The sequence below is a fragment of the Telopea speciosissima genome, chromosome 10, assembly GCF_018873765.1.
Source record: "Telopea speciosissima isolate NSW1024214 ecotype Mountain lineage chromosome 10, Tspe_v1, whole genome shotgun sequence".
NCBI lineage: Eukaryota > Viridiplantae > Streptophyta > Magnoliopsida > Proteales > Proteaceae > Telopea > Telopea speciosissima.
In genome coordinates, this window is record NC_057925.1 from 54,174,564 (window position 1) to 54,202,261 (window position 27,698).

General features: G+C 39.1%; 2 protein-coding genes and 1 long non-coding RNA gene across 3 annotated transcripts; 1 reads left to right on the forward strand and 2 right to left on the reverse strand.

Moving 5' to 3' along the window:
• Positions 1–24,462, forward strand: LOC122643956. The gene is made up of 3 exons (XR_006330200.1): positions 1–11; positions 466–472; positions 24,267–24,462. It is a non-coding gene; the product is annotated as an uncharacterized LOC122643956 (long non-coding RNA).
• LOC122643955 (GDP-mannose 3,5-epimerase 2-like) lies at positions 6,906–10,098 on the reverse strand. Its single transcript, XM_043837533.1, has 7 exons — positions 10,029–10,098; positions 8,924–9,331; positions 8,596–8,689; positions 8,378–8,507; positions 8,038–8,170; positions 7,516–7,723; positions 6,906–7,414 (listed from the first exon to the last, which is right to left on the reverse strand). Exons 2-7 carry the CDS (start codon positions 9,328–9,330, stop codon positions 7,259–7,261), a joined length of 1,128 nt encoding a protein of 375 aa, XP_043693468.1. The 5' UTR covers position 9,331; positions 10,029–10,098; the 3' UTR covers positions 6,906–7,258.
• LOC122643954 (probable serine/threonine-protein kinase PBL3) lies at positions 22,555–27,564 on the reverse strand. The gene is made up of 6 exons (XM_043837532.1): positions 27,337–27,564; positions 26,203–26,549; positions 25,971–26,106; positions 24,563–24,699; positions 24,322–24,445; positions 22,555–23,441 (listed from the first exon to the last, which is right to left on the reverse strand). The coding sequence occupies exons 1-6, from the start codon at positions 27,398–27,400 to the stop codon at positions 22,987–22,989; spliced, it is 1,263 nt and encodes a 420-aa protein (XP_043693467.1). The 5' UTR covers positions 27,401–27,564; the 3' UTR covers positions 22,555–22,986.
• Positions 27,565–27,698: the final 134 nt, after the last annotated feature.

Here is a 27,698-nt window from a genome sequence, read left to right on the forward strand (position 1 = left end):
ATTTAGATGAAGTGGATCGAGCAGGAAATCCGAATTTCAAAATTAAGAAATCCTCATGTCCATCACATGTGCACCACCACGCTCAGGATTTCCAGCTCAATCCATGCCGTCCAAATGGGAACTCATCCACGTGGTACAGAGGAGCCCAATTCGCTCTAATATGCATCACACAAGGTGCCAAAGTTTGATTTCACACAAAGCAAGGCAAGATATATGCCTAAAAAGGTAAGAGAGAATCTCTCCATCCAAGGTGATTCAATGCTTTGATTTGAATCCTAGAATAGTGAATGTCATCATTAACTTCTACCTTTGTTCGAAGGTCCAAAATATCTTTTCTTAGTTCAATCAGAGGGTGTTTACCCCCCAAAAAAAAAGTTCAATCAGAGAGTCAGCTCTAATGAATTAAGAGATTCTTTCCTCGCCGTGGGTGAAGAGAAACTCTGTCCTTAAAAGTGTTTGATCAAGTTAAAGTGTTTGATTATGAAAAAAAAAAGTGTTAAAATTAATCTAGTTCAATGCATCTGGGCCTGGGCTGAGTCCTGATGGGGTACTGGTGGTACACTAACATCTTAGGTCATGATTAGGAAGCCCAGCCCATTTAATAATTGGACTGGAATGCAAGCTGGTCAGTTTAGGACAATAATGGCAATCTGTGTGGTAGATGGGCCAAACTCAAGAGATTGATGGGCTGGTCAGTCCAGGTTGAGAATTTCCTTAACTGTGTCAAGCCCATTCATTTCTCTCCCTCAAATCTCAGCTTGATTAAGTTTTTAATGGTCTGAACCTTAAACATGGAAAAGAGTCACTACTTGCAACAAGTCTCTGAGTTTGAAATGTTTCAGTATTCAAGCCAAACACTTGACAATGACCCTTTTTGATTAACAATCCAAATTGAAATATTTGACTGCATCAGAGAGCTCCCAAACACTGGAAAATAAAAATAATAGTTGACTTAGTTTTAATCTTTGTGTATGAAATTTAGAAGAAAATTCTCAATAAATTTAAATACAGAATTAAGGTCAGCTTTTGATAAATAGTAAGATCATCAACTTCTCCCTTACTCCACTTTCTCTGTTTCTCTCTGGATTACCCATGCACCAGTCCATGACCACCTACTCTTAGTACAAGAATTCCCTCGTTTCAAACCCTCAACAGCAACCTTCATCCATGATAATGGTACTACTCTCAACCTTCTAAATGCAAGTGGTTCCATCAAAACTACCCCTATTCAGCTCCTCTTGTTCTGCTGTTCTTGGATAAAGACCAGCTGGGTTATATGGTCTCTCTCCATTTTGTTGTCGATGACTTCAATTTGCAGTTCCAACTGAGGCAGGAGAGGGTGCCAAAGTTCTAACTGTCATGCAGTGTTAGTGATATGGAGTGTGAGGAAGTCTCCTGATAATCGGGTTTTCTAAGAGAATGCTCCAACTGATGCTTGACATTGCAGTGAAAAATGATTTGTCCAAAAATGTATATAAGGGGTATTGATGCTCAATCTAGACTAACAAAAGACTATTGGATGATCCATATCCTTGGAATGTAAGTCACCCATTCCCTCCCAGTGGTACGCATTGCCAAACTAGTCAAACTTAGCACCAATTATCAGGAGAGATGCTCAGCCGATGGTTATTGATGACTTCAAGAGGATTCAGCACAACAGAGATGAGACAGCATTTTTCCCTAAAGGATTCATTGAGATGAAGATGTTTTACCCAATTTTAACACTTTATGTAAAGCTCCTTCATGCCCATTAGGCTCTCTGCTTGGAACCACATTCTCTTAGCTACAAATAGATTAGTTTCAGAATCCCCCCTATTAGGTGTTGTATTATTGTTTTAAAAAGAGCACTTTTTGAGTCAAAGGCATTAGTTCAAAAAAGCATTTTTTATCAAAGTTTCAAATTTGTGATTTTTGTTCATTCCCTCTTGTTTATTTTGTTATACCCGCACCTCGAGAATATGATTAATTATTATTTCTTTTCCGTGACGTGTAGTTATCACTGCCAAGTATGCTGGTGAGCTGTTCTCACTGGTGGTCAAACCCAGCTACAAAATTATTGACCATGATACGGGTTTGCCTGTGGAGAAAATTATTCGGGATCATGGGTGACGCACCATAGCAATGGAGAAGTAAGTTCTAGCCTTTAATTTTATTTATTTACCCTTTTTCTTGATGCCCTTGAAGTGCGGGCTAAGGTTTGGACCGCCTGGGCTATTTTAGTTGAGTTGGAAATATTTTATTTGTGGGTCCCACTTGCCCTGGGGAAACGTGTGAAGAGCAATTATACCCATATCATGTGGGCTCATCTTTTAATTAGGTTCTTTCCTAATTATAACTAGTAGGCAGGCCCATTAGCTTGAGAGGCCCATTGGGCTTAAATGGCAATTTAACCTAAGGGTCCATCTAACTCTATTTGACTCAAGGTTGGGTATTCCTTTCTCTAACCCAAGTAGAACTAATGGGTCAACCCATTAAGTCCTCTTGACCCATTTAACTTAGAGTACCTATTTTACTTGGGTGACCCATTTAACTTGGATCGACCCATTCAACCTATTTTACCCATTTGACATGTGGGATCAAAAATTAGGTTTTATGCTATTTCTTGTCCAACCAATTGGACCCATCCTTATTGGGTTCTTTTCTAATTAAAACCAATGGGTCGACCCATTTAACTTAAAGGACCCAAGACCCACTTTCTATAAATAAGACAAAAGGGGGGGAGAAGCATTTTTTCTCTTTACTTCTCCCATCTAACCTAAATCGTGGAGGAGAGGAGAGAAAGAAGAAAGAAGAAAGAAGAAAGAAGGGAAGATGGAAGAAAGAAGGTGAAAAGGAGGAAAAAGAATGAAAAAGCTTGGCTGAAGGCTTGGAACCTCACCTTGTGGAGCCCTCTACGTGGAGCTTTTCTATATTGGGGGTAGGTAAGCCATTCAATCCCACTTCTTTTCTTCTATTTTGGGTTTTGGGGTTTGGGAAATGGGAGAGATTCTACCTAGGGTTCTCTTGGAACCCAAGGAATCGATGGAACCTCTAAACCTAGACTATGGTGGAGTTATTTCACTCCATTACAAGCTCTAAGCCTAAGCAATCTCTTTCCATTTGAGAAATTTAGGGTTTCTACCCTATTATGTCCTAATTTAGGTTCTCTTTGTTTTTCTCTTAAATTCTTGGGATTACATGGACCTAATGAGGTCTTAGAACCCTAATGGACCTAGGAGGAAGCTGTCTTGAAGCCTCCCTACCTTTAAACCCCTTGGAAAAGGAATCCCGGGTGAGAAACCTTTCAATTTTTGGTTCTGCAGGTAAGTGGTTTTACATGTGGTTTCAGACCTGCATGAAACCACCCTGAGATTACCTCCCTGAGAAGGCCCCTGGAAAACTAGGATTTATGTGCTGTTTCATTTTTTGAGAAACCACTCCTGCAACCGCACTGGACTGAGACTGTCCTGAGCCCCTGGTTTCCTAGGATTTACCTGTGGTTGCAGAAATTGGGCATGAAACCACTCCTGCAACCACTCCACTTCTGAAACCTTATACTGAAAGTGATTATGGGAGACCTTTTGGGAATCTGTCCCTTTACTTAATTAACCCTGTTTTCACTCTTTATTTAGGTTTAAAGTTTTCATCTTGTGACGTGATACTTGATTTCGGCGACAACTCATAACATTGGGACATAACACATATTGTGAGTGGGTTTGGTTGTTTGGGCTTGATATTATTATTGCATTGTTTATTATGGCATCATTATAAATTATTAGGCATGCTTACGCATATTGCATACTTTTATATATGATTGTTATGATGCTGATTGGAAATGTTTTACTTTGATGGGTCTCGGTGCAGGTGGGTGCCGGTGCCGGTGCCGGAACTCCGGAATACATATATAATACCTTTGATTGAATGTCATATTGAACTATATGCGCCGTGCCGTGTTGGTAACCGGGCACTAAACCAGATGAAAAGTTGATGCGTCCAGGATTACCTCTCGGGACGATAGAAATTGTATGTAGAATATTCATGGCTAGGATTTGCACCCTATTGCTACGACCCTTGCCAACAGGGGTTTAGGTGTTGGATAACCAAAGTCCGAATTTTGTGGTGTGAGAGAGAGCCATTCATGGTAGTGATGGTTATATTGGGGCTTGCCACTGTGATGTTTTGGTGGCATCGTCCGGCGTAGGCTCCCGGGTGGCAATTGAGGTTTCATTGTGGTGATGAATGGAAGTGACCCACAGTGTTTCCCGAGTTGTCACAGTAGCATTTACCTCTGACTTAGTTGTGTGATAGGTGGAATAAAAATGGAATTAACATGTGCATGCATCATTGGACTATGTGAATTGCGTGTTTGTGCATCCCCATCCCCTCACTGGCTCAGTGGAACTAACCCCCTCGTGTACACAATTTTTAGATTAGGATGCAGGTATGGAGGAGCCGGAAGTAGTGTTTGAGGAACATGGCGACGGGTGTCCTTGTGACGATTGCATCTACGGGCCATGAGAATTTTAGGGACTTGTTCCCCTTTTGTTTATTTTAGGGCGTAGGTCCATGTATAAACATTTACTGTTATACCCTTGTTGATAGTTATTAGATGATAATGGAAAATGGATTAATTACAGTATTTATCATCTAGGCTTTGATCATCTTGTAACTATTGATTTTATACGCTTCCGCAGAACTATTAATCTTTTGGAATGTAATATTCCCCTTTCCGCACTCTGATATTATATTGTTTTAATATTGGTTATGACTGTGCGTTGGGACACTGTGTCAGTGATCCTGACAGCTTAGTAGGATGACACGCGTCGTCCTAGTCACCCATTGTATTGTATTTCATCCCTTGTCTGGGATGGGGGCGTGACATATTTCCCTCCAATATTTTGTTTGAATTTGTTGTGCTCTCTTATATGCAAGAGGCAATAGTTGAACTCAAGAATAGTCCCACATTGGTTGTGGGAGAGTTACTTGAGGGGTATATATATAGGGTTGTTTCTTTAATGTGTGAGCCCTTTGGAGAGGTGGTCACCCTACTCTCTAAGGTGTGGGGGGTTCTCAGGGTGCTTTTGAATCACGCGCGTGCACGCCGAGCCGGGTCGGGGTCGGGGTGTGGGTGTGGGTGTGGGCACAAAACCTTATTTTTAATAAGTAGAAGTTTTGCATTTTTTAGTTTTAATTTTTTATTTAAAACTCGGTTTGGTTCACCCGTGGTTCATCTATACGATTGAACCGTACATATATACGAATAGATACACCCCTCCCTATACGTGAAGGAAATACGTACTATCTGTACATACGTTCACCTGTATTTGTATGGATATATCCCTTCATGAAGGGTACTCCATTACTATATATATACAAAGTCTTGCCTGCATTTGGTACATAACAGAAACGAATTGTCTCTGCCACAGTCCGTTTAAGAGACCAGTTTTACTGTATTTTCTTTAGTAGTGGAGGGCTAGTATAGCCGTTTGGTATCCTTCAGCACTCGTATCAGATTCTGCAACCTATGCGTTTAGGAGTTGTTTCATCTTGGAGGGTTAGGTGCAAGGTCAACCCCGTTGCAGAAGTGGGGGCATCTAAAACCTTAAGGAGAGTATCTGTCAAATACGACTCAACTCATCCTGTTCGTGACTGTTCCTGTTCGTGTTGTACAAGTTTTCCTCTCTGGTTCATGTCTTGGTACTGATAACAGGTATTTTACTTATTACTGTATTACAATTTAGTCTTATAGTATATGCCTTGGATAACATTAGGTAATGTTCATTCCAGGCATATTGGGTTCATTATAAACCAATGTTTCTTTTACTACGATGTCTATCAGCATAGTCAGATATCTACAAGTTTTACTTGCATAAGGAGGTAGACGTCAAATTGTGGTTCATGTTCTTAGGACACAGATTTTTTTCCAATTAAAGTGGTCCTGTCTTACATTATATCATCTTGGTTGCAATCTGTCCTGGCTTTCTATTTAAAAAGCTGAATTTCATGTTCATGGTTGGTATTTCCTCAGAGGCTTTTTTTTTTTTTTTTTTAAATTTTGTAAACCAGTCCTTTTCAACCAAAACCTGTCCATAATTGAATCAGTACACCACTACTATTAGAGAACCTATTGTTTCTTTGCATCTTTACTCGCTCCACAACATCTTAAGCTGACACTAATTGAGACATTTCAGTTCTTGTTAAGAGTCCCTCATGTATATATTTTTGTGTTTCTTTACTGTTATTGGGGAGCAAAGGCTTTTCTTTTCTTCCAAGAATATGACATTTCTTCCATCTAGATTAGAGTCCGTCTTAGCTCATCAGAAATTGAGATTAAGAAAAAATACAAAACAATGAATACACCTCCCTACAAGAAGGTGCTCATGTAGCTGCAGCTCAAGATAGTAACAGTGACTGGGTTTGCCCTACAAAAGAATTGAAGGATTAAATAAGTCTTGGCTCCATACTAGAAATTTGGAGTGCACCATCCAAGGGGTTCTTTCGTTATCTGTTAATGTTTTCCCTTTCTCTCCAAGATTCCCATCCGACCTACTAAAAAGAGGTCATCCTCAATTTCTGTGTGTCCATCCCTTTCTTTCTCTTTCAATGAAAATGCAAAATATAATTTTTATGTCAACTCATCCTGATCCTTAACCAAAATTAGTCCTGATCTCAAGGGACCCTTAAAGTGTCCTTGTCCAAATCATATAAAGCTCACAAATGCACCTGTGTAAAAATTCATGAACTCTCAAGAGAGCCAACATGGTAATCATTTGTGGATCACCATCCACAAAGTGGGTACTAAAATTTCTCTTCCATCGTAGTATACAACTAGCCCTCCTCATTAGTTTCACTCAACTTTCTCACAAACAAGAAAAAGGACAGCTTTCTTTTTCCTTTTTCCTTTTTGGTTATATGAAAAAAATAAAGGGAACAGAATGCTATTGATTATAATTGACCAACACCAATGAACAAAGCTTCATAGAGAACTTGTGTGAAGATTATTTCCAGTGAAATTACGGGATACAAAGAGTAAAAGCAATAGATGAACTTCCATGAACATTATAAGGACATCAATGTTCCTGCATGTTCACTATACTACAGAGAACCCACTTTCAAAGCTAGACTAATGCAGGGAACAAAAACACCTCCCCTTCCATATAGTCAAAATATAATAACAAGAAGAAACAACATAGTGGCCTGCAACTTCCATACCCAAACTACTTCTGCTATTGACCATTAGACTTAGAGGACCGTGTGCTAGTACTTGGTTCAATAACTTTCACTCTTTACCATCAGCTGCACGGAGCGAACCCAGCTGAACAGGAGCTTGTGTTCCAACCACTTTGGAAGACCCGTAAACAGATAAGTCAACTCCTTGAACCTTCTCTTTCTCGATTTGTTCCTTGATCCAAAAGTAAGTGATGCGTAACCCATCCTAATAAAATCAGAGAATTTCCAGGATCAGTAACCATTCGATTTGTTGTTAGAAGAAAGTCGATTGACCAAATAAGACAGCTAATATCTGCTCGTGTGTACCTTCAATTTCATCGTAGGAGCCCAACCAAGTTTCTCCTTGATCAGAGTGTTGTCTGAGTTGCGACCACGTACACCCTCTGGACCTGGGATGTGATGAATGGGGAGATTCTTGTTCTCAAAGCTAAGCACAATGTCAGCCATCTCATTCATGCTAACCATCTCATCACTTCCAATGTTTACTGGCTCCCGGAAGTCAGACTTTGTCAGTCTGAAAAAGGATTCCAAGATATCAACCCAAACAAACGTGTATTACACACTGTAAATATGAAATGGATGAACCTATACACCAATTATTCAATTTGATGTATCTAATCTATAAGAATCTATGTATGGTAGATCTCATTCATTTATTTACTAATACATCTATAGTAGCAGTAAAACAACCATAAATTCATGGTTACAGCACTAAACTACATCAAACTGTACTAGGTATCAGACTCAACATGACTATAACAATGAAATACTAAATCTTAATGAAGAGTATAATGAGCTACATATTTATGGGAGATTTAAGCTCATTACCTTAAAACACCTTCCACACATTCATCAATGAAAGTGAAGGATCGTGTCTGGAGACCATCTCCCCACATCTCAAACTTATCAGTGGAAGTAATGGTCTTTCTACAGAAAGCAGCAGGTGCCTTCTCCCTCCCGCCTATGTACAGTAAAAGCCTCACATGTTAACAGAAGCCAACAACAACAACAACAAACTCAGCCTTATCCCAACTTAATGGGGTCGGCTACATGGATCCAAACACAACAAAAGAAAACTAAGTTCTAACAAGGGATGCAACATGTTAACAGAAGCCAAAGTAACAAAATGATGCAGATATGCCTGGGATTGATACTCGTTTGAGCTTACCTTTCCATGTTCCAAAGGGACCATAAATGTTGTGGAAACGTCCAATCCGACACTCAATCCCGAAGTCCTTGGTGTAGTGCTTGCACAACTCCTCCGATGCTAACTTCTCCAATCCATAAGCATCTTGAGGCTACAAGATGAAATGGATAAATCCATACAAATTATGTCACTGGATGGAAATCAACAACAATAAATCTAATGGTTAAAAGACAGCAAACCTCTGCAGGCCATGCATCAGACTCCTTCAAGCTCACATTAGTGTCCAACTGCTTAAATTCAGGGTATATGCAAGCACTAGAGGCATAGAAGAACCTGCAAACCATAGAAGTCAATTAATTTACAGATTAGAGCAACATAACAATCAGATAGTAGCCTTAACTGGGGAACATGTAAAAGGCATGACAATTTCTTGAGAATGCTCTGTAACTAAACAAACAGTATGCCAACATTATATCAAATGGTTGGAACAAATCCAGATTTCAACCTCAATTATCTAATCTGATGGAAACTATAAATAAATAAGGACAATTTTTCAATAAGATGAACCTTTTAACTCCATTTATTCTCGAGGCCTCAAGCATGTTGAAACTGATCATTGTGTTGTTGTACATGATTACAGAGTGGTTGGACTGTATGAATCCCATTCCTCCCATATCAGCAGCAAGGTTAAACACATGGTCCACCCCAGAGGTGACCTTCAAACAGTTATCCATCACCCTGAGATCAACAAGGTGGAACTCATGACAAAACATGTCTTCAGACATATGTTCATTCTTCTTCCAATCAGAAGCAATGATATAATGTCCTTCACTCTTCAACCTTCTGGCAATGTGAGAGGCAATGAAACCACCAGCTCCAGTAATGGAAATTCGGAGCTTCTCCAATGGCCAGTATGGTTCCCTCTCCAGATTCTCATAAGTGTAAGCGCCATATGTCCCGTCGGTGCTTCCCATTCTGCAGCATTGAAGAATGAAAAATATTATAAAAAAAAACTAGTCTCTGTACCACAACCGTGAGCACCAAAATTGAAGAATGAAAATAGAAACATAATTAAACCGAATTGAAGCTTAAAACCGTAAACCAACAACCCTTGTGGACAAGCAAAATAAGCACCGAAAAGAAATCTTGCCCATTCATTTCTAAACCAGATCCAAATGAGTAAACATTATCAACATTATTCAATTCCCCCCAAAAAATAACAGAGTTCCAGAAAAGAAAACTAAAATAAGAATAATTCCAGCCAGTAAACAATTTGAAAGAAAACCCACAAGCACACAATCATCTTTCAGCAAGAGAAAGCAAAATCTAGAGTCCATTTCGCAAAAGAATTACTCAGGAAGTGATATCACGTTCTCAAAGCTAGTAAGCATACCACCAAATTGATTTACCAGATGAAACATATGACGAAAATAGCAGAATATGATGGTAAAGAAGTAGAAACAGAGCATCCATGGAAGTTGGCTCCACAGCCATCAAACAAACAAACAAAAAATTGAACCCATAAAAATTAACACCTCAAAATCACATCTTTGGGTTGCAACAAACTTGGAGGCAAGTAGAGAGAACCCAAAACTACCAACATAATCACAAAAAACAGGAGTAACTAAAGTGCAACCCAAATGAACCCATAAGAAACCACAGTTCTCTTTACCTCTGAACCCTGAACTCAAGCCTCTGCGTCGAAACGTAATCTGTGAACGAGAGAAGTAGAAGAAGCGTTATCGGTCTGAGAGATTCGTACAGAAATGTCTCTCCTCGATTCTCCTATAAATAGAGCTCTCCAAAAAGGGCCCCTTTTTTCAGCTTTTTCAATTTTTTTTTTGTGGTTTTGACGTTTTGTGGGTTTTTCTACATCTTCACAAAATCTTGACCCTTTTGACCCACTGTGTCAAATTGAGTGGATGTGAGAAGGCCACAACACTGTGGGTCCACTCATGAACGGCTAAGATTGCCACCAAAAGACTCATTGTGTCAAATTAAGTGGATGTGAGAAGGCCACAACACTGTGGGTCCACTCTTGAACGGCTAAGATTGACACCAAAAAATATCTGACAAGCCCTCATGGTGGGGCACCATTTGTTAGAGCTGTGTTTGGTAACATTTTTCGTCTAAGATACATTTGAAATTCAATTCTTTGTTATTTTCTCGTTTTACCATACATTTTAGACCCAAAAGCTATTCTAAGAATGTACACTAAACACAACTTAGGACTTCGCAATTGAGTTGCAAGCATGATTATAAATATTGGTATTGGATTGGCTGATTGGGCATATTAGCTGAATTGTACTGGTATTAGGCATGGATCGGTTGTGTTCGACATCGGAGGAATGGTTCTTTATTAAGAGCAAAGGAAAATTTTGTCTTTAATACATCTGGCTGATGCATATCACGATCGATAAAAATTGATACCGATATTTATAACCATGATTAAAAGTACCAAGTGACTATCAGAAATTAGCTCTTAAATATACAAAAAAATTAGTTATTTTCATTCATTAATCATTATTGATACCTTTGGAGAAATAGCTTTATTTTTTTCTATTATTTATAATTAAGTTAGAGGCAAAATTAGGGTTTAGGGTTTCCTTTTTTGAAAAGACGTTTCTGAATTGGCTTTATCTTTTTAAGGTTTGATGGAATTTAGTGGATCTACAAAGCTAAAGTTTGGGTAAGGGTGTAATTCCTAAAGCAACCTCTGGTTTTCAACGTCCAAATTGACCTGAATAAGACCCCTCGTGCCTATTTCCCTTACGAGATTAGTTTTAGTTGATAATTAATAGGGAGAAAGAATGTTACATGGTATTGTGCGCACAGGCGCAGCTCCTCCTGCGCCTTGACATATGATTGCATGAAATGGCCGTCATGCCCTCATAGAAAGATGCAAATCCCTAAAGACAAAATGACCATGTACGATAGAATCTGTGGAGTGTGAGGTAATAGCCAAAATAGTACGTCTACTTCACTGTTTAACAGTTAGCCATAGCATGGCACGTTGGGAAACTGATCGAATATTTTTTGTCTGTGGATTCATTCAAGGTCTTAGGTGAATGACTGTCATGCCCTCATAGAAAGATGAAAATTCCTAAAGATACAATGGTCATTTTGCATGGCCATGTATCTCGGTGCAGGGGTCACGCGCCGCACGTGATCAAGTAGCATTTTCTTTCTCTAGTTAATAATACTCCACATACGGGGACTTGTTAATTAAGGATTAAGAAATTAAAAGAAAATTTTTAATTGACAATTGGTTTGATAGTCAAATAATCTTCTAAAGGGTCAAAATATATTTAGTTTGTCCATAAAATAAATTACCAAATAATCGCAAAATTGCAACCCCTTCAAAGTCCTTTATCTTACAATTCAAAATTTTCCTTTTTAAGTGATAAATATTTTTCTTATAAAGGCACCAAATACATTATCTTTATTGTAGATTTTTTTTTCACACGCAATTAAACTTCCAAGTTTACTGTCATTAAAACACACCAAAAAAAAAAAAAAAAAAAGTGGACAAGGACATTTCAGTCACTTCACATAAAAAGTAGATGGCAATTTTGTAAAACAATTGCTGAGAATGGGTCGAATTATTACTGGATTGACGAGTGCCCCAGACTACGAAGCAATGGCCACAGGCCCACAAGAGCCCACAGATAGTGAAAAAGGAATATTCCAAGAAAGTTCTTAAATTTGAACGGAATGCAGCTCGTATTCTAACATGTGATCCTAGTCCTCATAATGGAAGACAGGAAAGGATGAGAAGAGAATCTCTCTTTCTCTCTCTTCAAGTGCAATTATTGAAGGGCTTTTTGGCACACATGGTACACATGGTCTCTGTTATATACACATGGTCTTTGCCGTACCATTGGATGTGCATTATCGCCCCACCGCCCCACTGGTACTGTAAAGGATTTTAATCCTATTCTATATTCTAAGAAAGATATTTGTTTGGTGACCCATGATCACGACGATCCTAGGGTTTTAGGTAACGGTATTGGTAAGGGTGTTAAACGGTTTGGTTTTGGTTAAACCATTTAATTAGACGGTCTCAATTTTTGAAATTATAATTGAACTAATTATAAAATAGTTTTATGGTTTTAGCTTAAACAGTTCGGTTAGGTTTCAGTTGAAACGGTTCCTTTTGATTTTGGTACATTTATGTACATGTATGAGTGTTAAATGGTCTATTTCGGTTAAACGATCTATTCTAGTTTAAATCGTTTAATTAAACGATTTCAATTTTGAAACCATACCCGAATCATTTATTAAACAGTTTCAATTTAAAGGATTCAGTTCGGTCCCGATTTGATTTTGACACCCTTTAGGTATTGGATCCATAGATTTATATAGTATGGGTATTGATTGTGACCGATACCGATACCTAATTGATATGTATCGGCCAAATTGGTCAAAAAGAGTGTTTTGTTATGCGTTTTTAGTCGATTCAAACCTCAATACGGTCTGATCCATATCAGTATCATACCAGTATTGGCAGCGATCGATACCTTAAACTAAACCTAGCGACGACCACCTATCAAGGTTTTGAAAACCTGAAATCAAGATCTAGATCAGTTCAGGCCAATTTCATCGGATTTGAAATTAGTGCCTAAAATTGCCCTAACTCTAGATTTTGGAATGGGATCGGTCAGCCGAACTAGCCAATCCCATTTCTTAAAACCCTACCACCTACCAAAGGGACATGTTGTCATTAACTTTGGCCTTGAGGTGTGCAAGAGTTTCTTTAGTGTATCATATTTTCTTTTTCTATAATCAAGAGAAATTTAGATTACATCTCAATATCAACCTAATAATGCTTACTCAATTGTTTGGTATCTTGCCGGTAGAGTGTAAGCTCCTAGGAGATCGAATCCCATCAGACACTTAGATAAGACTGACAAAAAAAATTCTCAATCTCAAGGTTTGTTCATTTTAACTTAAAGTGTATGGAGAATATTTACAATTATTAATTATACACCCTTTACCTTTTTTTCAATGGAACAATGTCTATGATTATAGCTTTATATTTGCATTAAAGTGTTAGGTAAAAACAAATCAAGCACAAGCCAGAATTCAGAAGATCTGAATTGTTCATTTTGTAAATGGTTTGTTGGTCCATCAATTAATTTTCTTTATAAGTGAATGTGATATTATTGTTGTTGTTCGTTTCTTTTCTATCCATCTTGAAAAGAAAGAGGTGGAATTTGCTAAGTGGGGTGAGGATGAAGATGGGATTCAATCCAAGCCCATAAAAAGCTTTATCTATTAAACTTGATGACCACCTTTTTATTGCAATTGCCCTTTTTTTTTTTTTTTTGGAGGTAAACTCCTATTGTCTATGAAGTCACTTACCAATCCATGTCATGTTTGGATATCTGAATTTGTGATTGATGGAAAAGTTGTTAAACTACAATATAATTATAAGAATACCATTACGTCTATAGACCTTGAATTCTCAAATATTATCAAGAATGCCCTCCCATCAATGCCCTACTACATGTCTACATGGGTCCATTTTTTTTACTGAAAAAAATGCTGCTTGGTTACGTGGTTTCTACATCCAAACATAGGAACGTGCAAATTTACCACCTTGCCCAGTGTGATATAAAAAATACCCATCCATGTTGATGCCCCTACGCATACTCTCATTGACCCGTGCTAGTGCAAGGGCTACACAACCAAACAGTGATCTCTTGCCCATTTTTTAATTACAAAGATGTGGGACTCATCTATATTAATTAATTTGAATAAATAAAAATTTATTCTAATTATCCCACAAAAAAATGCTAAGAATCAAAGATTCAAATGGGTTCGACTCTGTTTCCACAAAGGCTCCTTTTCCACAGGAATCAATGTGATGGATATCACCTCGGAAACAAAGCTTATGTTAATCCAATCCTATCATTCACAGTCTCATTTAAATGGTCAGATGAAATGGCAAACTATTTGTAGAAGTCAGGATTGGAAGTTTATGATCATCTAAATTTGGTTGTTTCATATCAGAGGCTGCAGCTGCTAGAACCTGTCAAATAGTTTATCATGTACTATGTTTCATTATGTTTATAAGAAACAATGTCTTGTCCAATTCAATTGTTTGAGATTTGGGTTCTTTTGAAATAAAGCAAACAGTTGCAACCCAGAATGAAATTCATGTACAGATTCTATGATCCACATAAACATGTGTGCAATGACATAATGAATCTATCATAGAACAGCAGCTGGCCACTTGTGATCTGAATGGAGAGAGGCAGAGACATATAACTTATCATTCACCAAGAAGCTATAGTAAAGATTATCATTAGAAGATACAAAATACTAGTTGACACTCTAAGCTACAAGCACGGTTGGGAAGCAATGGGATATCTCCCAGCATTTAAAACCTATAAAACAAAGAGAAGTTCTTCAACCTGGAACCAGAGCTCCAATAACTTACTTCGAAAAAGAAATCTACTCAAGGAGTTCATCTAAAAAACAAAAACACGACATCCATAAATTCGAGGCCTTTCTACCTACTGGGGTCTTGTGAATGGCAGTGCCTCCAAAGAAAATCTGCCCTGTGTGAAACAGTATATGACAAAAATATATTAGCTTGCACTGGAATTGCACTCAAGTATCAAAAGACCTACTAGCCATGCCATCAGGAATATCAGGGATCTCTTGTATGGCACGGAGTATAGGTGTCAAATCTGTCTGATAAGGACTGGGCTACTCTCGAAGAGCAGATGCCATCTCCTTGATACCTTCAGCAATGGTGGCTAGATGATAAAAAAATAACACCTCGTCATTGTTTCTTCGGCCTTGGAGTATAACGATTCCCACTTGTCCCCTCTCCAAAAGGTGATGTCAATGGAATTTGCATGGTAGAGAAATTCTCCTGTGAGTCACCACTCACCACATTCACATTTGACTCCATCGCAATGTCATTGGAGCCCATTTGATCCCCACCCCCTGCCTCTGACTTTGATTGTTATTATGTGTCTTTCGAGTCGGGTGCTCTGACCAGTTGCAGTGTCTTCACCAAAAATGGTCTCATAAATATCAAAGAACTCAAATTTCTTTTTATTGTAGAGCATGGCTTCAGGGTGCTCCTGCAACATAAAATGCATATTAAGAGTCAATGACAATATACGTAAGTATTCTATGAATCCAGTATAAACTAGTATGTAAGTATTCATTTCAATGGCTTTCTTAACAGATTGTGATGCTGCGAATATTAGAAAATAAACTGGAGTTCAGTAGGTATTTCTAGGGGGTGCTTCTTCCTCATTGTCGTCGCTATCACCATCATCCAATATGACTAGCATGGCAGCTATAGCAGCCATACAACAAGCTGTTGCTGCTGCTCTTCTTTGTTGTTGATATCTAGCAGCATCCATACCCCACATCTGAAGGAGAAAAAAAACATTGTACTCAAAACTATTGAAGTAACAACATTTCACTAGACATTTTCATTCTTTTGGTAGTGCTATCAAAAATATGTAAACTTAATCGACTTTTAATTAACAATGCATTTATAGATAATGAAATGGAGGTGCTTATCAGACCATTTATTAACTGATTCGCTGGTTGAATGTGAATATTTAAAAATGGAGGTGCATTTATAATGAAATAAGATAATTGAGAACTGTAACAGTCTGATTCAGATGATGAATTCATCAAATTTTGAAGGTTAATGCATAATGGAAAGCTCAATGCTAAATAGATTCAAGCCTAAGCCATGCAAGTGACAATGATTATTACCTTATTTATATAGCAATAATATAATGACTTAATAGGGAGTTGAAACAACTTAGAGAGGAACAGAGAAATTATCAACAAAATGGCAACAGAGGGACCTGAAACAACCTCAGCATCTAATACATTTGAGTCAACAGCTGGACAAGAATTGGTGCACGATTATTGGAAGGGTAAAGAAAATTAAGAAGAAATGATGTCACAGCTATTTAGACATGAGGTAGACAATAAAATTGTGAACTAAAACACCCAAAGAAGACAGACATTAGGCTGATGGAACCAGCATTGTGCTAAGAAACTCTATTTCAACTGAGAAATCATAAAGATTTATACATTTATCAATAAATAATGATAAGTATTTCTATATAATGGAAGAAAACTATCAACCCCAAGTGTCATTACGCATGACTATTTCAAGATCTAATTTCCAAATGCTGAATGATACTCCAACCAGCCAATAATTATTAATAGACCTACCAATAGGCTGGCACTAATATCTGATCAAACCAATTCCAAATTGAATCAAATATTGACCATGATAGAGATGCTGCCTCAGAAGCAGCAAGATACTAAAGGATGAAAAGCAAGGAGCAGAGCTTTACGAAGCGAGCAGCAGAGTAGCTTACACCTTTGCAGATTTGAGAGTTGGAAACCACCCATTTGACAACAAATGTTTAACAATTACCAGGGCTCTATCAGGAACAGAACCTACCACGCACCTTGCACTCACCAAATTTTCTTAGCTTCAGATATGTAGAGGAAATCATATACACCTCAATACACAAAATCCAAAAACAATTGGAAGATTAAATGGTAAGAAGAGCCCAATCGATAAAGCCAGTCTCTGCTGTCAAAGTTTTCAATAGCTTCTCGGAACTTTTTGATTTATCAGCATTGAATTTGCACAAAACAGAACATTAGTATATTATGCAACATTAAAATGATAGAAAGTGATTAATAAACAAAGTTGAGCTGTTTATTACTAATTCCAAATTGGGCATCCAAGAACTCAAACAAAGTTCTGTTATACTTTTCTCTTGAATCTGGTTTCTTTCCTTCACTGCAATCCTGGTTTTCAAAGGGTTTTCTGAATCCCTAACCCTAGGTAATTTAGATCCCCATCATACCAACAAATGGTTTAGGGTCTGTCAAGTGAATGCCCTGTTTCTAGAAATCGTTGAGCTGGCTTAGCATTCGAACAGCTCCTCATTGCTGACGAAGTTAATGCAATGGGATTCCTATTAAAACTGTTGGTTTGAGTAAAGCATATTTTGAAAGATTGAAACACAGTTCCAGAGAAATGTCTCAAAGCATGGCTGTAAACAAGCTCCCCAGAAAAAGAACTATACCCATGATTTTGCAAACCACCTCTCCCAGGTTCTTCTCTTTAAAATAGGGTTTTGAGAGAAGAAAATCAAAGGAGAACCAAAAATAAAAAATAAAAAACGCAGTTGAATATTATACCAGCTTAACTACCTCTTGCTGGGAATGAAACCTGGTTGAAGAGGACGACGAAGGTTGGAGATGGTTCTGTGCGACAACTTCCCAACTGTGGGAGATGCACCAGCAGCTTTCACAACTTTACTTCGTCTTTCCCACTGAGACAAGCAGGGTGGAAGAAGCAGCAATGGCCTGACTCTTTTCTTGCCCCTGGTATCCAAACAACTCAATTTTAACTCTTATGTGGGAAAGTTGTCCGGAAATCCCACTCTCTATCCCACCCCATTGAAACTCCTCGATTCAAACGGGGCCTAAGAGAACGGAGAGAGACTCCAGTGAGGTTGTGGGCACTGTTGGAGGACTCTGGCTCATCTCTCATATCTCTCACTGTACCTCTTCAGTCACTAGGACAACATTGACATTGACGGAGGAATTGTACTTGTACAATTACTGTACAATACAGTGTATGTGATTGTTTTAATTTTGCGCTGTGTTTGGTATGGTATGCATTCATGGAATAGATTCTGGGCCTAGAGCACATTCTGAAGGCTTGTTTCGGAATGCAAACCAAAATCTCGATCAGTTAAAATATGAAATTATAAGTCAAAGATCAGAGTAATTTCTCTTCCACCAACAGAGAAGAGTTGGGATAGAACACATGGGTACTGCGTGTGCCATGTTTTGAATTGGGATAAGAATTTGGAACTGCCTGTGGTTAATAGATGATGTGACTTTTAATACAGAGCGCATCTTATATACACCTTAGCACACTTCTACCACACTAGAACCAGGATCAGGTTTGCTTACACCACTAACGCCCATTTCCATCCTCACTTCTTTAACATTATCCCATTCTCCCATCATGGCATACAAATTTGATAACAATATATGATTTCCACTGTAATTGGGCTCCAATTCAAGCAGATGATTCAAGATTCTTCCTGCTAACATTATATTACCTTGGTTCCTGCATGCCCCAATCAAAGTGCGCCACACAATTGCATCTGGGTTCACAGTCATAGCCTCCACAAATTCAAATGCCTCATTAACTAGCCCTGCCCTGCAAAGAAGATCGACCATGCATCCATAGTGCTCCATCCATGGTTGAATACCATAGTCCTCTACCATGGATCGAAAACATTCAAGCCCTTCATTCACCAAACCAGCATGACTGCAAGCAGATATGATGCTGAGGAAGACTACACTGTCAGGTCTGAAGCCTTCCCTCTGCATCTGAGTGAAACGCACGAGGGCTGGTATCCCACAACCATGCATAGCTAACCCTTGTATGATAGACGTCCAAGAAACCAGAGTCTTGTTCTCCATCTCATCAAAAATCTGGCAAGCTTTCTTGATATTGCCACATCTAGCATACATGTCCATGAGAGAGTTTGCCATACAGATACTCCCCTCCTTAAACCCATGCTGCTCAACGTATTGATCAATCCATTCCCCAAACTCAAGGCTACCTAGCTTTGAGCACATAGAGACAACACCCAACATGGTAACCTCATCAGGTGGTACGTTTGCAGACTCCATGTCTTTAAACAGAGCTAATGCCTCGCTGGGATTATTATTGTTGGCATACCCATTAATAATTGAAGTCCAGGAAACTACATTTTTTATTGGAATCTGCTGGAAAACTAGTTGGGCATTGAGCAAACACCCACATTTTGAGTACATATCTATCAAAGCGTTGGATACATACACGTCAATATTGTCCAAATTTTTTAAAACGTAACAATGCACCAGTTTTCCTTCTCTCAAGGCTCTCAGAGAAGAACAAGCCGAAAGAATGCTTACTGCAGTAAGCCCATTTGGGCTCATATTGGCATCGATCATAGCACGGGAAATTGAGAGTGCCTTGTATGGGTTGTCCGAATGAGCATATGCAGCAACAAGAGCATTCCAAAATACTAAATCCCTTTCAAGGCTTTCGTCAAACACCTGTTGTGCAGACTCAATTTCATCAAACAGCCCATACATTTGTAGTAAAACTGTCCGCGTAATTAACTCGGATACAAAACCCATTTTGAAAATCTGAGAATGTATCTGCCCTCCTTCCCGATCCCCTGAAATCTGACAACATGCCTTGATTACATAGAGAACAGTATAACTGTCTACCTTCAGACCTTTTCTTCTCACATGAGCATAAATCAAGATTGCTTCTTTGGGGTTCTCCCTTTGCAAATACCCTCGGATGACGGTGTTCCATGTGTAGGTGTCCAGTCCGTCAATTCGATCAGCGATCGAGCGGGCGACGCATGTGGTTCCAGGAAGGGGGCTTGAGGCAAAAGTAGCGACAAGTTTTGCGGCCGTAGGAGGATTGTAAATGAGGCCTTGGGTTATCGTCTGTGCAAGGATTTGGTTGAGTTGGTTCTTGTCTTTACATTTTTGCAGGTTGAAGAGTGGATCGAGAGAAATGCTTTTGCCGGTTGGGACTGTGAGATGCAGTTGCGCCAAATTTAGCTTGTATCGATGAGAGAGTGATTTCATGAAATAAGTACCTGAGAGGACCCGTTCAGTTGGAGTGTTTGAACGTTCCCTCCTCGGTTTTCTTAACAAGTGCCACTGCGTTCAATGGTGGACGGAAAACACTTCAACTGAAGAGGAAGGGAATAAGCGACAACAGGGGAGGGTGGAGCTGGGTGGGAAAATTATCCTCTCCAATTCCTTAAGGTGCGGCAGTGCGGCAGTGCTAGGTGGAGATTTCGACACCTGGCAGCTCAAACATCCAATGGTCCAAGCTCATTGACATCCACTGTTGAATATCCGAGTTGCCAAGTGTCAACATACCTAGCACGGCCACACTGCACAATTTTCAGAATTGGTGAAGTTGGGGAGGGAGGAAAGGGGTTTTAATCCTCTCCAATTCCCTAAACTGTGCACTGTGGTAGTTCGGGGTGGAGATTTTGACATGTGGTAGCTTAGACATCCAATGATCCGAGCTCATTGACTTCCATTTTTTCTTTTTCTTTTTTTTTTGTTGAGTTCGACACCGTTGGATGTCCGAGCTGCCACATATCGAAATCTCCTTCCCAAACTGCCACACTGCACAATTTTAGGGAATGGAGAGGATTATTTCTCTGGATGAAAGGGGGTTGGGGCGAGGTTGCAGATGAGGTGGGATGACCTTTGGAAAATAATCCTCTCCAATTCCCTAAAAGTGTGCAATGCTAGGTGGAGATGTCGACACTTGGCAGCCCAGACATCCAATGGTCCGATCTCAACAGAAGTCAATGAGCTTAGACCGTTGGATGTCCGAGCTACCAAGTATCGACATCTCCACCTAGCACTGTCGCACTACACACTTTTAGGAATTTGTATTGTAGAAGAATATGATGAAGAAATGGAAACGAGAGGATTGAATAAAGGAAAGGGAGAAAAAAGAACTATAAAGGGCAACGTGGCGTTGCACCTAGACAAGGAGGGGCAGGAAATAATCATCTTGCTCCCTCATAAAAGGCAGAAATTCCATCCATGTTGATGCTTTTGTGCAGATTTTTATCCTCTCAAGTGTGGTGCACTGTCCAGTGCATCTATAAAGTGGCACCGTCCAATGCACTTTAAAGATGCACTAAAGTGCACTGGCAGTGCACAACACTTGAGAGGATGAAAATCAGCTTCCGTGCATGCTCCCATTAGCCTGTGCTATTGCAAGGCCCACGCTACCTTTTAGAAAACCCTCCCCCCCCCCCCCCCAAAAAAAAAAAAATTTTAAAAAAAATTTAATAGTAGTAAAAAGGGAGAGGGTTTTATGAAAGGCAACATGGCCCCTGAGCAATTGTGCCAATTGAGGGAGAAATGGGAGCCTGTGTGAAAGCATCATCAAGGGTCGAATTTCCACCTTCCATGGGGCGGAGTGATCATTTCGCACCCTTCTGTGTCTGGGCATAGGGCCACATTGCTTTTAATGGTTTGTTTTCCCTAACAATAAATAGATAAGGAAGGGAAAGAGAAATGATGGGAATCCATTAAAAGGTTACAAAGAAAGGTAATTAAACATTTATAAATAGAGGCGTTGTTCGCTATGCCACAACGCAGGCTGCACCCAGGCACATGGGCCTGCCACTCAAGGAGCAGAGTGGTCATTGCACCCACCCCCATGTGCTTGAGCGCAACCTGCGCTGTGGCATAGAGAACAGCACCCCCTAACATAAATACCAAAATTGTGGAAAGAGAGAGGGTAGGGCCCCTACTCATGGAGAAAATTTTCTGTTACCCACCGTTTACAAAGAATCTCTTCATCTAAAACGATTTAATGCTATAGTTGGACTCTAGTGAATATCACCATTAACTCCAACCCTTGTTTACTTCTGAATGAGCGTGGATCGTGTCCTTGTACAAGGACTGTCCAAGACCCTCGAGGGCCAGTCGCATGGTATCCACTGTGGGATCCACAGGAGGAGTGTATTCCATGTGAGTGGCCCTGAAGGGCCTTGGACGGTATTTGTACAAGAACACGATCTGGTATCCTTCTGAATGCCCATTCTCAATCCAATGGAAGAGTTAGATATCACGTGGATCAAGGTCTTTTTTTCACCTGGTCAGTCAAGGTCGTGCTTGGCACATTGGTCAAGTGCTCACTTGCTGAACGCTTGGTCACGGGTTCAAGTCTTGGAAACAACCTGTCTGAAAACAGGGGCAGATGCATTGAACAAATGAGAAGTCTGTAGGTTTGATCTCTCGAGCTTCACCAGCATTTTTGCCATGCCAGTCAAGAACACATATGAAGGAGAGTTACATGGCTTACTGTGTCAGCTCCACAGCTAGAATTCATATATGGCACCCAGGATCCTGGACTCACACAAACAGCTCTGGCATGTACCTGTAGTAGCTGTTGCTCTCCATATACTATGTCTATGAAGAGAAATTAACAGATGTTTGTGTGCTGTGCATATTTATTCCATTCTCCAATAAGAGGACTAAACAAATGTAGACAGCCACTTTTTTGTGAATAAGAAGACTAGTTAAAACATGGTCAGCAAGGTTCTTGAGTCAATATTAAAATCTAGGGAAAATCGCCTAAATCTACAAAATAAAGAAAATTAATTACAAAACAAGCAGGTTTGACTTTGTTTTACACTTACTTTGTCTTGTAAACCTACTTGTTTTGTAATTCTTTTTCTTATCTCGTAGATCTAGGGAATTGCCCTAATAATCTGAATGATGAGACAACTGTTTCTTGGAAGAGACCATGGTTAACTACACCACAAAACCAAAGGAACTAGTCAATTCAGTGGAGAAATTTAAAAAATAGAGTGAACTTTCATTAATTTTGAAGAGCCATGCATGATTGCAGTATTTAATGCAAAAATAAACAAAAACAAGCATATGGATTGAGAAAGAAGAATATGTGCAAAAGCAAGGTTCTAGTGAACTAGCAAACAAGGTGGGTAAAAGTAATTTACATCAAATATGGATTGGGCGGAAAATTTTCATGCCTAGCATACGCGTGCTGATTGCTGGTGGGATGGTAATGGGGAACCACTGCGTGGTTGATGGAGAGGCGAATGATGGTATCTTAACGGGGATTTGACAACAGGATTGGAGGCCAATTGCTTTTCAACTTGAGACTGTTTGGAAGTACTCTTTGGGGCTTGAACTTGTTCCAGTTTTGCTAAAACCTCAGCCATACGTGGCCGAGCTTTAGCTTCGTTGCTGAGACACTGTAAGGCCAGGTTCGCAGCCACGAAGGCTCCTTTCTGAGAATACTGCCCTTCCAACTTAGTGTCCATTATCCGGAATAATTTGCGTTTGTCACTCAAATATGGCTTAGCCCAGTCCACCAGATTTTGCTCTACACCAACTCTTGTTTTATCAATAGCATGACGGCCAGTCAACAATTCCAACAATACAACTCCAAAGCTATAAACGTCACTCTTTGCAGACAGCCGACCTGTTTATCATTGGGAACATTAGTACAGGGTATAGTAGATCATCTAAGTGTAACTAGGCTCCAAACCAGGCATGCGCACCACATGAAAACATCACACTTATTGTCTCTCCATCCTATACAAAGTTTGGGAAAGGTAGCACTACTCATTTTGAGTAAGGCAAAATAACCATAGTAAATTAAGTAAGAAACCAACTAAGCCACCCTGGAGACTAAGCTTTATCAAATTTTTTTCATCTAGGATAAGTTTAGAAAGTTATGTAGGTCACTTAATCCACTTTTTCCTTCATGCATGAGTAGGATTAACATGCCACTGCAGTTCTAATCCAAAGAAATGGTTCCAATATTTCTATTTCACAGACTTCCCTATTTTTCATATTCTACTTCAGGGGTTTTTTCCTTCTTTTCACAACTCATTTTATTTCATTTTCTCAGTTGTTGGAAAGCGGGGACAAGCAACCTGGTCATATCAGAAAGATATAACATACTATCATTACACATGTTTGACTTACTGCATTTCGAGCCTTTTGAGGGCTGAGGTTCCAAGTCCAACACTGTGATGCTGAAATACCAAAACACATAAAGTGTCCAATTTATGGAGATCATATTGTTTTACACAGCAAAAGATAGCAGTGCTATGAAAATTAAAGAAAATTCAGAAAGGGTGAGAGAAGAAGATACCATATAACCAGAAGAAAAAATATGTAGAAGTAGTCTAATCAGCAAGGAAGAAACAGCAGAAAGGAAGAGTGAAGTTTTTTAACAGGCAAAGCATTCTCAGTTATCAAAAATAAAAATGAAAATAAGAATAAGTAAGATAGTTTGTAGATAAAGTAAAGCAAGTTAATAATAACAGCTCCTGAATAGGGATACGTGAATGGACCTGTAGCAACATATTCAGGTGCAGCATAGCCATGAGTACCCATGACTTGAGTGGAGATATGAGTCCTATCACCAGTGGGGCCTGCTTTGGCCAAGCCAAAGTCAGAAAGTTTTGCATTAAACTCCTGCATAAGTAAAAGCATGATAAATAATTGGAACATGCAAGTCCAAACCAGCAAAGTTTATGGTATGGTTTATTATGAAAGGGGGAAAAATGTATGCTACTCTTTTGTTCAGCATACCGCATCTAAAAGAATATTAGAAGCCTTGAAATCCCTGTATATCACTTGTGATTCAGCATCATGCAAGAAAGATAGACCTCTAGCAGCACCAATGGCAACTTTGATCCTTATTGCCCAAGATAGTGGCTGGGCTCCACCTGCAAAACAATAGATTGCTTGGAAGTTAATGACCAAATTGCTACTCTTTGCATTGCAATAGTGAAAAGAAAATCACATGATCTTTCACCCTGAGAGTCCATTTATGGCTTCCTTCAGAAGTTTCGGCATGCTACAATAAAAGTCACTAGTAGACATTTACCTAAGACTTGGTAGTAGTAGTATTAACAAGACGTTTATCTAATCCTTTTTGTATTGCCAGTCACAATACCAGATGGAGGAAATTAGGTGCATCCAGATGGCAGCTGGCATTCAAAACCATAGAAAAACCTCTCAAATATTTCTGGAAATGATTGACCCTACCCACTAAAACCAAAGGGTGGATTCTATAAGACAGCTATAAGATCAGCCGTTCATGTTGCTGAAAGTTGAGCAACAAAGAAACTAAACAATAAATAAAATAAGTTAATTAGTGAAGACTGAAAAGGATGTTGAACGGATGAATGGAAAAAATAGGAAGGAGTAAATTGGAAATGAATGCATTCAACACAACTTGGGAGTTGCACTAATCAGTAACAAAAGAAAGTCAACAAGATGGTCTGGCCATGCACAACAAAATCCAAGTAACCTCAGGTACGCCAGTGAGGAATGCTGTGATGCAAGTTGAAGGTATTGAAAGGACACGGGCAAGGGTAACATAGTTAGAAAATACATGAGAACTTCAGGAGCTAACAGAGTTGTGACCCTAAAGAGATTATGCAGAAAAGAATTTATGTATCCAATTCCAAGTAGTTGGGGACTTGGGATAAGGCTTGGTTGATCTGAGTTGGATTACATCTTAGCCTATTAGAAATTTAGAATGTCTAGTAAGAAGTTTATCACATGACAACGGAATAGTGATTCCATTCAATGCATTTCACCTTATAGAATCCCAAACCCCACTCAGATTGTAATTCAATCCCAATAGATAAAAATTTTCTTCCTATGTTCATCGAAATGGGCTATGCAATAGTTCATTGGAACAATTTTCAGTAGTGCATCAGTAGGACCATAATTAGAATCAGTTGCAGAAGCAGCAGAACCATAAGGTCAGCAGGTGGCATCTGCAGCAACAGAGAATTATGGAAACAAATAACTCTATGGATCTGGTAGGAAGCAAGCAATGTAGGCCTGTACAATGGGACTGTAGAAGCAGTCAAATATTGACAAAAAGTTTCCATTCAGAGGGAAATGAGGAGAGATGTTGAAGTTGGTGAAAGAGGGAAAATAGGGATGCATAGTTGCCAGAGAATCTGTTAATAGAATTACTTACGTTTAAATAGATGATTCTCCAAGCTGCCTTTTGGCATGAACTCATAGACCAACAGCCGGTTATCCCCGTCCAAGCAATAACCAACAAGCTTAACCAAATTTGGATGATGAAGTTGGCCAAGATAGTTAACTTCTGTCTGCAATCAATCAGCAAAGTAATGAGAAAAAAGGAAGAGCATTAGAAAAAGAAAAAAAAAAAAAAAAAAAACAATAAAGCTGATGAGGAAACCTACCAACCACTCCTTGTGGCCTTGGAAACCTTCTGGCTTAAGCTTCTTGACAGCTACAACTATTCCAGATCCAGGCTTTGTGGCAGCATGGGTGTGCCTATCAATCCATCCTTTAAAAACATAACCAAATCCTCCCTCTCCAAGAAGACTGTCTGGGCGGAAGTTTTTAGTGGCATTCTTAAGCTCATTAAAAGAGAATGCTTTCAAATTCGGCGATGACAATATCTCACTTTCAGACCTAGGCGTAGGAAGACTTTCACCGCTGCTCTTTTCACTGTAGGATGGAAATGTCAGACTAGAAACAGCTGAAGTTGAGGTAGTTTTGCTGGTTACTTTTGAGGCCCCCGAAGCTTAAACAGACAAGCAGAATAAATAATGTTATTCAATGAACAGATGTACAAGAAGTGAAACAATTAATTCAAATGATAAGCTGCACTTTAACTAGATCCCTTCAGTAGTGTTTTCTCAAGATTAATTCAGAAAAGCGATGAATAAAAGAAATTGTAATCTCATTAGCATGTTAAATTCTAACACTAAATATGTCAAAGATTCCCAATGACTAAATTTATCATTTAAGTTATCTTGCACCAATTTACATGGGAATAGCTCATGAAGCTGAGACTTCAGCTATTCATGTACAGAGAAGAAAATCAAAAACCCACATAGACGGTAAATGAGAAAGGAGAAGCATATGCCAAAACTATGACCCCCTACTGCCCATATTCAAACCCAATACTAGATTCATCCCTAGGGAGTCAAACACTCCACTATCCAATACTGCAAAAGAACCCACAATACTTAAATCAATTTAAATTCTGTAAAAAGCACCAAATAAAAGAAAAGAGGGGGGAAAAAAAAAAATCCTCAATTTTTGCAAATCCCAATCTGTACCCATCGGATATTAAAAATCAGGCAGAGAAATGGCCCTAAAGAATCCATGCAGAAACTCCTCTACAAAATTTCGTGGCATATTAAACATAGTAAGCCCTAATCTAGAATAGGAACATAGTGTTTATCCTCTGGGTGGCTTAATCAGAACAGAACTCAAAATTGAAAACAACTAAAGAATGAAACTTGGATCTTTTCAGAACTGAACTATACACAAGGAAGAAAAGAAAACAGATTGAATCTACTTACAAGAACCAATCTGAGTGCTGTGAGTGTTGTCTACCTTTGCGGCAGAATCCAAGCAGTTCCCCATATGGATGCCCAATTGCTCAAAGTAAACACTCTCCCGAGTGAAAATCGATCAACAACCCATCATCAAATTCATACCATAAAATTGAAATCGAAATTCAATATCTAGAGATGCCCAACTGGATTGTGATTTTACTTCTCTTCTTCTCTACGGACTCAGGAGAAGTGTCAAGACTCAAGAGTGGGAAGCAAAATATAGAAGGGGAAAAAAAATCTGAATTTTTTGGACGAAGAAAATGCTGCGAAGGAGCTAACGGTCAATTTTGTCGAAACGACTAATGAGGCTTATTACTATCGTGTGA